Source organism: Arachis duranensis, chromosome 1 (assembly GCF_000817695.3).
Source record: "Arachis duranensis cultivar V14167 chromosome 1, aradu.V14167.gnm2.J7QH, whole genome shotgun sequence".
NCBI classification, from domain to species: Eukaryota; Viridiplantae; Streptophyta; class Magnoliopsida; order Fabales; family Fabaceae; genus Arachis; species Arachis duranensis.
In genome coordinates this window covers 10,314,864-10,329,263 of record NC_029772.3, presented here as the reverse complement: position 1 = coordinate 10,329,263, position 14,400 = coordinate 10,314,864, and the positions used below count along the sequence as shown (strand labels likewise).

Genomic DNA, 14,400 nt, shown 5'->3' with positions numbered 1-14,400 from the left:
GACTCCGTCCAAGCGATATAACCGTGCTGGATCGTCCCCCATCAGTAGAGTATTCCGTTCAGGTCTTCCTCGGAGAGAATCTGGGTCGTTTTCTCTGAGTTTTTGTGGGGTAGGGGGGAGGAATAATAGTTCGAATGAGGGTGATTCGAACTCCTTATATAGCCGAATCAATGGTAATTCGAACCACCTTGGTTCGATTTATGAAGGATCTCTCCAAGGGTAATTCGAACCAACTTGGTTCGAATTATATGCAACGCACAATTGGCCGTAGTTCGAACCAGTCTAGTTCGAATTACGTGGGACTTGGAGTTCGAACCACCTTGGTTCGAATTACATTGAAATCTGCACTCCTAATTCGAACCACCCTGGTTCGATTTATTCTAATACCTAGTTCGAACCGTCCTGGTTCGAATTACATAAAAATCGATTCTGGCTTATTGCTGAAACAATTTTCAGTTTGGCGTAATTAGGTTACACCATTCTTCTTGTGGCTTAATTAAGTTTTTTACCCTAAATTTTGAGAAAATAATTGAATAAGTTATATATTATTTATTTTATAATTATGAATATTTTACGGGTGTAGTTAAAATGTAATCTAAGAACACATAATAAATTTATTATTAGTAAAAGATTTTAAATATTTTTATTTAATAATATAAAATAAATATATTAAAAATTTAAATTTTTTAAAAACATTTATTAATTTATAAATTTAATATGTGCTCTTATTAGGACGTAGATAGTTAACCCCATATCTTAATTACAATATTTAGATAATTTGTGCCAAATATTTCTTGTGAATTAACATACCCTTTTTGGAGCAGTGTCAGTGTGTCACATTGAAGTGTAGAAATGAATAAACAGTTAAAAACAAAATTGGTGGGCTACTGTGCTATAGGGCTATACCATACTTGACCTGACAAAAAAAGAAAAATCAAAATTACTAGTAATTGGTAATTATGAGTGCAATCTAAAAATAAAGCATTGATAGAGGTCTAATTCTGCTTTTCAACTTTTCATGAATGTCTCATCACGTTTGCACATTGAAAGATGACTATTCTTCATATCAGGACCAACAGATGAATGTCGTGTTCGTGACAAGACATTTGAATATATAGTAATGTTTAAATAATAAAAAATTATTTAATTTTCATAGACATATAAATTAATTTACCTAATTTAATAGATCATTTCTAGACAAATATTAATGTGCTCTTTATAAAAGTAAAAGTCTAACTTTTTAAAAATTATTTTAAAATAAATATAAAATAAACAAAAGCAAAATATTATAAATTTTAAATTTTAAATTCTAAATTATAAACTCTATTTTGATAAGTAATAAGATAGAAAAATCAAAAGAAAAAACAAATTACACTGTCATTATTTAAAAAATATAATTCCAACTAATCTGTATAAAAAAGTAAAAGACTAAGCAACTATATATATAACTATGAAAGAATAAAAAAAACATGAATATTTTTTATTGTATGTTGTTGTATGAGAAAATAATACTACCTATTTATACTAATTATTAAATTAATTTTAAATTTTAAAATAAGATAAAACAATCAAAATCTTTAGTTGATTCTATTAGAAAGAGATAAACATAATTTATTTAAAAAAGATAAACATAACAAATTTTATTTCTAAAAAAAATAAGATAACAAATAAAAAGAAAATAAAAATTTTCAAAGTTTAGAGTAACTAATATCAAAAACTCTAAAAAATAAGACCAATCGAATCTTGAGAATACATAACCACAGTTACTTGAGTCAATTTTCATATTTACATAAGCGAAATTAATAATTCTAAATAATAAATTGGAATAATTAATATGAAATATAATAAATAAAAATATAATTGATTTAATTAATAAAAAATAAAATAATTTAAAAAATTCATTTTCAGAGTAATTTGTATATATAAAAAAATTGATAGACACGTATTATTTATAATAAATTGTTGTAGCTGTTTATTTAGGCTAATTTTTTCGGATATGATGCACGGTGTGGTGTAACACCCGGTTATGGAGGTTAGTGGTGTTTAACCAGGCTGTGACGGCGGTCAGCTGACGGGGAGAAATCGGACGGTCCGATTTCTTGCAGCAGTCAGGGTCACAAATCGGACCGTCCGATTTGTGCGCGCTGAAGGTGATTTGTTTTGCCCAAGGAAATCGGACCAACCGATTTGAGGGCCTATTTTCAAAATTTTTTATCACCAAATCGGACCTACCGATTTTGGGTAAGGAAAAATTTTTGGGCGGGCTTTCTGGTAATCGGACCGTCCGATTTTTTTGTTCTTAAAAATTCGAATGGGCCTACATCCGGTCGGATGGTCCGATTTGGGTGTGGTATATATATATAGATGCACCCACTGAATTTAAGCAGCTCATATCATTCTTCTCCTTCGTTGCTACAACTCTCTACATCTCCTCTTTGCAGATCTTTTCTTCTGTATTTGTAGATCTCTTCTTCTCTATTATCATGGATGATAGAGTAAGGTTAAAAGTATATTATGATGGCCATATTTTATTATAAACATCAGAAGGAGTGAAATTTGTGTGTGATAATCCGTTAGATATTGTTATTCCATTCACACTGTCATTTGAAGAATTAAAAGGGATCATATGTGAGAAGATGGATTTTGAAATATCTAGGAGAGTGTCGTGTATTCTGTACAGATATCCTATATCTGTCTTTGGTGGGTTCGTGCAATTTCAAACGAAATACGTGACCGACGAGGCGAGCATGCAAGAAATGTTTTCAGTGTATCTTGAAAGTCGGTCGCGAATGACGTTTATCAAATTGTATATCGAGTTCGAGCAATCTGCAGCGGACCGAGATATTGAATTGGAAGAGTACAACAGTGATAGTGAAGAAGACTTCGAAAGTAACTACGAGGTCGTTGATCCAGGTGGAAACGAAGATGAAGCTGACGAGGCTATGGTGGCAGATGTAGCAGACGTGGCAAATGCACTAGCAAATCAGCAGCCGTTTGTGGAGCCAAGTTTCATGCGGTCGTTGGATTTGGATGCCATGCATGCACCGGAGTATCCTCAATATTTAAATGCAGGTGCGCCGTTAATTTAAGTTAAGATTTGTGATAGTATGATTTGTGCATGGGTTATTTGTTTAGGACAAATACTTAAGACAAGGGTAAATAGGCAAAATATAGCATGTAATTAGTAATTGTTTAACGTTTAATATAGTCAAATCGGTGATTGCAGCAAACTGGCAGGGCCGGTACTACCGGGGCAGACACCGGGACAGGGTTGGTTGGTTCGACCGGACCGGACTGTTTGCCCAGACCGGACCGGCCGGTTCGACCAGACCGGACCTGCCGGTCTATCCGGACCAGTTCGGTCTACCAAATTGACCGATTTGACAGGACCGGCCATCTTGATCGGATCGGCCGGTCCAAATAAGCAGGGTATTAGCGTATGAGTTGAAGGTTGCACCGGACCGGCCGGTTGGACCGGACCGACCCGTTGGACCGAACCGGCCGGTTCGATGACGACCGGCCGGTTCAATAACCGGTTCGGTTTGGAAAAGTACGTTTCCCATTGTTCTGCGCTTATTAGTTTGTTACGTTATTAGTTCTGACTACTCTAAAATTTGTGATGTTATTGCAGCAGAGCTTCCCCTTATGCCGGATGGTGAATTTACTGTGGGGATGGAATTCAGTTCTAGGGAGGCAGTAATTAAGGCGATGAAAGATTATACAATCCGCAGAGGTGTGGATTATCGGGTGCATGAGTCAGAACCGACGACATTCTATGCTAAATGCACCCAGTATGGTGCAGGATGTGATTGGCTGATAAGGGTGAGCAAAATGTCCAGAAAGTTCTGTTGGGAGATAAGGAGGTACAACGGTAGTCACACCTGTACTAGGGCCACCATTTCTCAAGATCATTCGAAGCTAGATTCCAACACAGTTGCAGAAGCAATAAAGCCGTTGGTAGAAGTTGACCCGTCTATTAGGGTGAAATCAGTGATTGCGGATGTACAGTCAAAGTTTAACTACACCATTAGTTATCGCAAAGCATGGTTGGCTAAACAGAAGGCAGTGGAGTCAATTTTCGGAGGGTGGTAAGCTTCGTACGAAGCCTTGCCGATATGGTTTGAGGCCATGTGTCACAAGGAGCAATACGCAGTTGTTCATTTTGAAACACTGCCTGCGTACCAGGGAGATGACTTGGTTCCTAATATTCGTGTGCTAAACCGAGTCTTCTGGAGTTATTACCCTTGTATTAGAGCCTTCAGACATTGCAAGCCAATAGTGCAGGTAGACGGAACTCATTTGTATGGAAAGTACAAAGGTTGTTTGTTGGTTGCAATCTCACAGGATGGCAACAATAACATCGTGCCGATTGCATTTGCCATAGTGGAGGGAGAGACATCTGAGGCTTGGCACTTTTTTCTCAGTAACTTGCGACAGCATGTTGTGACACGTGACGGTGTGGGTCTTATCTCCGATCGACACGACTCCATTAGGTCTGCTATTGCTCGTAGTCACGGAGCGTGGTCTCCTCCCAGAGCATTCCACATGTTTTGCATCAGACACATAGAGTCCAACTTTCTGAGGAAATTCAAGGCTCCGTATCTGCAGAAGCTTATCGTCAACATCGGTATGAAATTTACTATTACATTTACTCCTGGCCTCAGTTATTGTGATGAACGTTTCTTATGGTGGGCCCATTTTTTTGTGACAGGATACTCGCGGACAGTTCGCGAGTACGAGACGCGTTACCAGCGGTTACGTGAGCGAGGTGAGGCTTATACCAACTGGCTGGATCGAATTCCACGTGAGCAGTATGCCTTGGCATTTGATGGGGGATATCGATGGGGTCATATGACAACCAATCTAGTAGAATGCATCAACTCGGTATTGAAAGGGGCTCGCAATCTTCCAGTCACTGCACTAGTTAAGGCAACATTTTACAGGCTTAATGAATTGTTCACCCGAAAAAGAGCCGAGGCTGAGGCTCGAATTAATGAAGGACATGTGTTCTCTGAGCTTGTAACCTCCAAACTACATGCAAATCAGCGGGCAGCAGGTAACATCCAAGTTAGTTGCTTTGACCGACAGAATGAGGCATTCGAAGTGCGTGAGTGTCCTAGTGGTGTGGAGTATACAGTGGACCTCCGTCAACAAAGGTGTGACTGTGGTGAGTTCCAAGTTGACCGGCTTCTGTGTCGACATGTGTTTGCTTGTTGTGCAAACCAACGTCTTGATTGGCAACTGTATGTACATGATGTCTACAAGATGGACCAGATTCGACGAGTGTACAGGGTTAGGTTTAGGCCACTTGGGAATCCGTCAACATGGCCAGTTTATCATGGACCTCGATTCGTAGGTAATCCATTCCTAAGACGGGTATCCAAAGGTCGGCCAAGGATGACCCGGTTCTTGAATGAGATGGACACTCGGATGTTGCGTGGTCCTAGGCGATGTAAGCAATGCGGGGCCGAGGGCCACAGTCATAGTAGATGTCGTCAACGTGGTGGGAATCGGCGCAAGGAACGGTAGGCGGATCCAAGCCCAGGCAAGCAAGAGTGTCAACGGACCATCAATCTCCTTACAGTCGACACGAGTTGCCCTACACAAAGCTCTGTACAGGTGTGCCAGGCATGCCGAACCCCAACTGAACTGTATTATCCCGGCAAAGTTACGGAGTAATGGGAGAAACTTCCAGTGCACCCCTGCTCCAGACTTATCTCCAAACATAACGGTTCCAAACAATAACATTATGTGGCACTTCACGTACCTCTGAATCTGGATATCATCAACCAACACTAACCGATCCTTCAATGCTCGAAACCACGTCAACTTGATGAAACTTCCCCTACAGTCTGCCTGCCTAGGTGCAACACCAAACTGATCCAAGCATTCAGCCTCTAACGCCTCATAACTACTCAGTGTCGGTCCCGTAACTGGCAAACCATTCGTCGGAAGACCATAAATTAACGCCACATCCTCCAGTGTCACAGCACACTCACCAACCGGAAAATGGAAGCTGTGAGTCTCGGGGCGCCATCTCTCAATCAAAGCATTAACCAATGCCGCCTGACATTGGACAACTCCAATCTGTGAAACATAATAAAAACCGGTGTCCCGTAAAAACCCCTCCGCTATTGGATTGTACCGATCCGGCGGCATGTAGTGGTCACATTGCAACATTCTAGATCCCTAAACAAAAACAATAATATTAATAAATTAACAAATTAAACTTAAAAGAATCGAATTTTCATTATCAAATAATCAGCCACACATAACAATCAATAAATATATTAATAACAACAATACAATACAATACTTTATACAAATAACTATTATATTATCTACCAATATTCAAATAACTAACTACTCTATTTTATTCTATTCTAAGAGCAAACATACAATAATAAATCAATCACTAACCATTAAAACTAATTAAAACTATTCTATTCTACTATATGTATTCTATTCTATTCAAATAACGACTACTACTAATACAATATTAATTAAGTACAAAAAAATTATTTATTACTAACAATTAAAACTACTTCACATATCTATATTCACACTTACAGCACACACATTGCACTACTATGTGTATTATATTCTACTGATAGTTAAATTAAATTAAACGCTACTAGCAGTAATAATAATAATAATTATTATTATTACAATAAGCGTTGTAGTAATAACAATTATTAATATTAATATTACTTATTCTATTTATTTATCATACATCCAAAAAATTTTATAATAACCGTATTATTATTAATAATATTATTATTGCAATTATTCTATTAATAACAATAATTAATTTATTATTATAATGTAATATCTGAATAATATTAATACCCAATAATTTCTAATATTATTTTGATTGAACTCAAATATCTAAATATTATTACTCCACTAATTCCTAACTAACATTATCATTACAATAAAGACTTACTAATCTCTAACATTATAATTATTATTTTAACTAAAATAAAAAATTTTGGATTGAAAACTTACATAATTAGGATGATCAAGATAATTAGCAATATGGAGTTTTGGACGATTCACATCTTTTATTTTTCTTCTTTTAGGCATCTTTTGGAGCTCACACCTTCAACAATGGAGGTTTTCACCGTGGCTTGGGGTGGGGTATATGGGAGAAGTGAATTGGCACAAAGTGAAAGTGAAATGGGAAAGGGAAAGGGAAACTGAAACTGGCTTAAGGCTCCTCCGTGGTTGGGATTTGGTCTCCACATTCGGACCAACGTGCATGCGCGATACGTGGCTGGGGCGCAAATCGGACCGTCCGATTTGCGTACCTTCCCAGCAAAAAATCGGACCGTCCGATTACAGCAATTCAAAACGGACCGTCCGATTTCTTCGATCCTAGCCGTCACATTCTGGTCATGCACCATGAAGCCCCATATCATTGTTATACACCACTTCTCCCCCAATATTAAAAATAAAAAAGTGGTTTATTTATTTGTATATTTTTCTTGAAATAATTGAATAATGATTAACAGCATTTGTTGCTCAATCCTGTATGAAGAAGGTTTTTGTTTTTTTATAGGCTTAGTTAGCTTAAAACATGGAGAGTATAAAGAAGTGAGAAAGGACAAATGGTGTCGGAGGAAGAGGACACGTGGCAAGAGGAAAGGTATGTAGGTAGTGGGACTACCGGCTACGCCAGTGACCTGTGTGTTGTTGGCATCAGAAAAGACAGTGTCAGAGTCAGAGTCAGCACCACCACCGCCACATCCAATGCCTTTGCTTCCGCTAACTATTTCACTGTTTCCGTTTCCACCTTCTTTTCTTCCTTATTATTTCCCTACTCCTATTCTATAAAAAGTAAAAGCATGTTATTGACTTATTGCTAATTAAAATGAGTTTAATTTTAATGTATTCGAACAGTACGAAGTGTTTTATGTAATTATATAATTATATTTATTTTTTAATAATATAATATTATATAATTGATCACTTGGATTAAATAATAATAATAACTAAAAAATAACTCTTCAACAGAATACAAAAAAGTAACTAAAAAATATAATTGTAATAAAAAGAAGAAGAAAAGTACTATGGAGAAAAGTACGGGCTATTTTTTTTATATTGGGTTGTTATCGGTGTTTTTTATTAATATTATAATATTTTAGCATAATACAGTAATATGAGATAAGAAGAAATTGTGAGTAACAATTTTAAATAAAATAAAAAATTAAAAAAATTAATAGAAATTGTGAATTACGATTTCAAGTAAGACAAAAAAAATAAAAAATGGTGAGTCACGATTTTAATTTTTTAATTTTAAAAAAATGTGATTTATAAAATCGTGAATAACGATTTCTTTTATTATACAAATCGTAAATAACCATTTGTATTATGCATCACACTTATGAAATACACCCATTTTAACTCATACTATTGTATTACATCATTTTATCCATCATAAAAAAAATAGTTAACTCGAAAAGTACTATGAGTGTCTTTGTTTTCAAAGATGTAATTAATCCTTGCACCCTGTCCAGAACTTCTAAATCAGAAGTTGCTGCAAAATCCAATCCATCACCTCTCATCTACAGCAACTTCCATCAACATGTCAACAAACTTGGGTCAAGACATGAATCCTCCAAAAAATTACCATTAAAAATCTTGTTTGCCTAAAACATTTCTCATCAACTGTAGAGTTGTGTCATGTGTGTGCATATAATAATAGTTTTTAAAATAAGTAATTTTGTGAATAATATCAAAATTAGATTGAATTTATTTATAATTCACACTCAAAGAGAGAATATATTCAATGTATAATTATTTATATATTTTTATTTAACTGTATTTAGAAAAAAAAATTACTATGTCATTTTTTTTGTTTACAATATATATTATACAATTTATAATAATTTTNTTTGTTAACTTGTGCCATAAAGACAACAATTAAATATACCATAAAATAAATTTTTTATTATTATATTTTTAAAATACACTTTTAAGACACAAATTAATTAAATTGTTATTTCTACTAAAAGAAATAGATAAATTTTCAAGTTAAACAAATAAAATTAAATTCTAATAAAAAAACACTATTAATAGTTTAATACTAACCAGAGCTTAGCAGAGAAGAAAGAGAGAGAGAGAGAGAGATTCATTGCATCCCTGTTCACATTCACATTCCACTTCAATTCCTATTCCAATTGCATTTGCATTTGCATTGCAGTTTTTATTCTCTCTCTCTCTCTCTCTCTCTGCTCAGAGATTCTCCATTTTTTCTCACTGCTCAGCTGAAGAAGCCACAACCCCCTAAACCGAAAAACCGCTAAAGGTGGCTCCTTTATTACCCCAACTAACTAACTGTTTCATCGTTTTTCCTCCTTTTGTTCTTCATTTCCCAAGAGATTCTTTTTCTCTGAGCTCAGCCTTCATAACTCTCTCTATGCTATTGTTATTGTTACTGCACATTCCTCTCATTACATTGCATTGCAACGAAAACTCAACAACAATGCTGCATTGGATCCATTGAACCAGAAAACTGAAAAGATTCCCTCCACTGGTACTGGAATTTACATAAATGCTTCCCATTTTTAACATTCACATTTACACAAACACTTCATCTACATTACAAATACAAGTACTAATTTTTCTTTTCCATTTAAACAGTCACTGAAATGGACTCAAATCAAGTTTCAGGTATGTTATGCTAATTGAGTTAAATAAATTATTATTCCTTTATTGGGTATATAAATAAATAATGTGGTAATTGTTGAAATGTGGTGTGAAAAAAAGGGGTTTTTGAAGATGGGGTTGGTTTTGGTCTTGGTGTTGATGGTGAGACCTGTGAAGAGGAAAGGAAGAGATCAAAGATTGGGAGCTTGAAGAAGAAGGCCATAAGTGCTTCATGCAGGTTCACTCATTCTCTGAAGAAGAGAGGGGGGAAAAGCAGAATTGTAGATGATAACAGTAACAACAACAATAGGGTTCACATTGAAGATGTGAGAGATGCACAAGAGGAATCAGCTGTGCAAAAATTGCGTCTGAAACTGCTACAAAGGTGTTCTTTGCGTCCAACTCATGATGATTATCATGCATTGTTAAGGTAATCTGTTCTTCTTTTGGTTTTTTTTCCCCTTCTTTTCACCTCTATATACTCACATTAGTTCAAGTGAAAAAGTATCATCCTAATTTAGTGAAAATGACAGTTATTTGAAACTGAGTGACTATAATGTTATGTTATATCTAATGTATAGTCGATAGTGTCATTGATTTAATTATTTGTTCTTAGTTGTGTTGTAGATTTCTTCTCATTCACTCTTGTGGTTTTCATTATTATGTGGGTGTGGTAGGTTTCTGAAAGCAAGGGACTTTGACATTGAGAAGACTATTCAGATGTGGGAAGACATGTTAAGCTGGAGAAAAGAATATGGAACTGATACCATCCTTCAGGTTAATGCTGCGACTTTATGAATGTAGAAAACTTAGTAAAAGTTTCAACTTTCAATGGATGCTTCAAAGTGTTGGAGATTCATTACTTCGGTACTGCCAATTTTTTTTTCTCTTTTTCCAAGGTGTCGGTTAAATATTCCTGGGTTTCTGTTAAGGGAGGAAAGAATATATTTATGTAAGGTAGGAGTAAAAACACTTAAAAAAATAACTTTTTTGTTACACTGTTAGTTTTAAAATATTTCTTACAATTATCTAATCTTGGGTTGTGAACCTTAGTATAAATGTTTGACTTATATATATCATCTTAGTATAAATGTTTGACTTAAATAAATATCATCTCTAAAGTTGGTACAAAATGAATACAAGATAACATTCACTGAATCTGTGAATCTGAATCATATATTGATTCATGAATTGAAGGGATCGACCTCTCTAGATTAGACGATAGAAGGATTCTTAAATGAGTACATGAAAGTGGGTACTAATTTTATTCAAGATACTCACCCATTCACAGATCCCACCAACTTTTATGACAGAAAACTTGTGCTATACAACAATTTTTTTGGTTGATGAAGTAAAATAGGATAGTGTAAGTTTTTACTGTTATACAGATTCATATACTCTTTGTATGATTTGTATATTTTAGCATTAGCATGGATTCTGTGCTTGGATTGGATACACTTGTTTCATGTATTAGTCAGCTAAGTGTGATGCCATGGTGTTTTGAAGGATTTTGAATTTGAAGAGTTGGAAGAAGTACTGCAGCATTATCCTCAAGGGTATCATGGAGTTGACAAAGAAGGTAGGCCAGTTTACATTGAGAGGCTTGGGAAAGCTCATCCGAGCCGCTTGATGCGCATTACCACAATAGATAGATATTTGAAGTACCATGTTCAGGAGTTTGAGAGAGCTCTACAGGAGAAATTTCCAGCATGTTCTGTTGCTTCCAAGAGACGGATTTCTTCAACCACAACAATTTTGGACGTGCAGGGCTTGGTATGTTGCATTACACTGAAAAACAATTATCTGATTTCCAAAACACTAAAGCTTTGATGTGGTTCTGCGGGTTTTCAGCTTTTCACTCTTTGTATGTCTTATAGCTTGTTCTGGTTTGAGGTAGCTGATTAGTCATTCACCTGTTCTGTAACAATGTATCAATTCTGGTAGTCACATTCTATGTGCTAAACTCCTATTTGGAAGGGTGTTCTTAGTTAGCTAGATTTCAAAGTTAGGAGCTCCCCTGAGTTTTGGTGCTACTTTTTCTGAACCTTAGCTGGCTCTTGATTGTGTATGATTCAGGGAATGAAAAATTTCTCACCTACTGCTGCAAATCTCTTGGCTGCTATGACAAGAATAGATAACAATTACTATCCTGAGGTTTCGTCCGTATACCTTCTCAAAGTAACATGTTATTTAGTCCTTTCTCTTTGTATAAAACACTCCCTTGATATATTTACAGACATTACATCGGATGTATATAGTAAATGCTGGTACTGGCTTCAAGAAGATGCTTTGGCCTGCTGCACAGAAGTTTCTTGATCCCAAAACTATTGCAAAGATACAGGTAATGGATATAGCTTTTATTTCTGTTATGAATATTGTTTAATGTTTTTCCTGAAGTCCCTTTGATACTACATAAATTCCCAAATTTCCAGGTTTATGAACCCAAGTCTTTATGCAAGTTACTGGATGTCATTGACTCAAGGTATGCATTTGTTCCTTTATATTGCCTCGAATTTTCTGTTCATTGTAATTGAGTCACTTGTAATATGTAAATGCATCCATACAGTCAGTTGCCAGATTTTTTGGGTGGTTCATGTACATGTCCTGGAGAAGGTGGATGTCTAAGGTCTAGCATGGGTCCATGGAAAGATCCTGATGTCATGAAGGTATTGGAATTTTTTTCTCTTTATGTCCTTTACATTTTGAGGTTTTTTTTTTCCTTCTCAGAATTGCCTTGTTCACGACTAATAAATGTTTTGATTGTAGGTGGTACATAGTGTGGAGGCAACTGTTGTGAGACAAATCACTGGACTACCCGGTGAACAAGGGAAATCAGACTCTTTTTGGATTCACTCACATAAGGTAAGTCTTGGCAATGGATAACTAGGATGTTACAATTTTTTGTAGGATATTGTTTGGGTATTTCATCATATTCTTGAATCAATAGAAACATCTTAGAATGATCTCTTTATATTTCTTTTTTGTTTCCATAATTAGGTTGTTAATCTTATTGTTTAGTGGGCTTAGAGATGAGCTAGTATCAATCGGACATGACCTAACATTACATCCCGTCCTTGATATGTTGGCCGAAGTTCTTAGCAGAAATGGTTTGCACTAGTATGTGATTTACCTTATCTTCTCTCATCTTCCAGGAGCAATGGGGTGATGCATCACCGGTAGAATCAGGGTCTGATATTGATGATTGTTGCTCACCATACATACAAAGAAGCTTTACCTTTCCTCGGTTAGCCCCAGTTCTTGAAGAAGTGAGTTTTCAATTTGATACCATTCAATCTGATTCAGCTTATGATCACTTTGTTGTCTTTACATACTGTTTTCATGTTATGTGGGTGTCATCGAGCTTTTTATCGTACAAAAGCTGGTTGTTCTGCAGCTCAGGGTATCAGATAGCTACTTCAGTTGTAATGGTAGCACACCTAAAGCTGAGAAAGTGCCCACAAGTGATGAATTTCATCGTCCTAACAAACAGTCATTGCACAATGATGTGGGGAAAATTGTTTCTAGCGAAAACTGTCAAGGTACTTTGTGTGGAAGTTAGGAGGTTACCATGGTTATATCACTAGCAAGTATTTCAGTATTGCATAATCTTATGGGCTTATTACAAATTTACATAATTTTCAGAAACCTTTTTTGGCATCAGCAATTGGTTCAGTCTTGTCAAAGCAATGGTGGCGAAAACTAAGTTCTTAAATGTGTCAAGAGTGCTTACATATGTATTGCAAAGACTAGTTACATTCTTCTGCAGTTTAAGATTTGAATTTGTTAGAATACAGAACGATGTTTTGCCGTCTATCCCCATCGAACCTAACACTGATAACATTTTGGCAACTAGTGAAGTTGTGTCCGAAAGGGATCATATTCTACCATGTTTACAACGCCTTCAGAGACTAGAAAATGCTGTTGAGGAACTTCGCGATAAACCAGCAAGTATACCTCTTGAAAAGGATCAAATGCTTAAGGGTTCGTTGGATAGGATTAAATCTGTTGAGTTTGATCTTGAAAAGACTAAAAGGGTATTATATCTCTTACTTTCTTAAATCAGCTACATCTTTTAGTTGACAATATGATACTTAATAGTTTGTGCTGTTAAATCATTCAGGTAGTACATGCTATGGTGATGAAGCAACTTGAGATTTCAGATCTGCTCGAGAAGTTTCAGGTGTCCAAATGTCGAGTGAGTTGCTTTTCGCCTTTATGTGTCGTGCCATATATTTAATCTTAAAAAGAGTAATGGTACAACATCTTAAACATGTTCCACGATATCCAATTAAATACTAAGTAGATATACTCCATGTTTTGAAATGTTCTTTCTTTCAGTAGTTAGGAGGAGGATGTTTAAGTAACTTAAATCACTTCTTGCAATTATTATTTTTTATTGGTGTTGACTGATTAACAATCATTATTGCAGAAAAGAAGGCTTTTCTGTTAAACAGTTGGAACCAAGTTGGTTAGCCGCTCAGAAGATTAGTTTTTGTAATATTCTATCTTGAATAGCATTTTCATGGTAAATAGATGGCAAAATTTTAGTTATGCTTAGATGGAAATGCTCCTGTATTCTGGGTTTTCAGTTTAATGAGGAAACTACCACTTCAAATGGGCGAAATCACAATCTTAATATTTAGTTCGAGCCATTCTTATGCAATATCAAAAGGAAAAATAAAATCCGAAAAAAAAGGATCCTATAAAAAATCGTGAGATTGTTCTCCAGTCCAATATTAAAATGCTATA

The 14,400-nt window shown here is 35.5% G+C and overlaps 2 protein-coding genes across 3 annotated transcripts; one reads left to right on the top strand and one right to left on the bottom strand.

Moving 5' to 3' along the window:
- Positions 1-5,367: 5,367 nt before the first annotated feature.
- LOC110274752 (serine/threonine-protein phosphatase 7 long form homolog) lies at positions 5,368-7,421 on the bottom strand. The gene is made up of 2 exons (XM_021129977.1): positions 7,311-7,421; positions 5,368-6,189 (listed from the first exon to the last, which is right to left on the bottom strand). The coding sequence occupies exons 1-2, from the start codon at positions 7,419-7,421 to the stop codon at positions 5,368-5,370; spliced, it is 933 nt and encodes a 310-aa protein (XP_020985636.1).
- Positions 7,422-9,132: 1,711 nt separating this feature from the next.
- Positions 9,133-14,274, top strand: LOC107476631 (phosphatidylinositol/phosphatidylcholine transfer protein SFH13). 2 transcript variants are annotated; one of them, XM_052252215.1, is made up of 16 exons: positions 9,133-9,310; positions 9,446-9,538; positions 9,646-9,675; positions 9,772-10,081; positions 10,329-10,428; positions 11,158-11,424; positions 11,728-11,805; positions 11,888-11,992; positions 12,084-12,133; positions 12,218-12,317; positions 12,418-12,513; positions 12,804-12,917; positions 13,046-13,190; positions 13,294-13,685; positions 13,772-13,846; positions 14,081-14,274. In XM_052252215.1, the coding sequence occupies exons 3-16, from the start codon at positions 9,654-9,656 to the stop codon at positions 14,099-14,101; spliced, it is 1,875 nt and encodes a 624-aa protein (XP_052108175.1). In that variant the 5' UTR covers positions 9,133-9,310; positions 9,446-9,538; positions 9,646-9,653; the 3' UTR covers positions 14,102-14,274. The 2 variants fall into 2 exon arrangements, with proteins under 2 accessions (XP_052108175.1, XP_015951967.1); XM_016096481.3 differs by having other exon boundaries at positions 9,133-9,538.
- Positions 14,275-14,400: the final 126 nt, after the last annotated feature.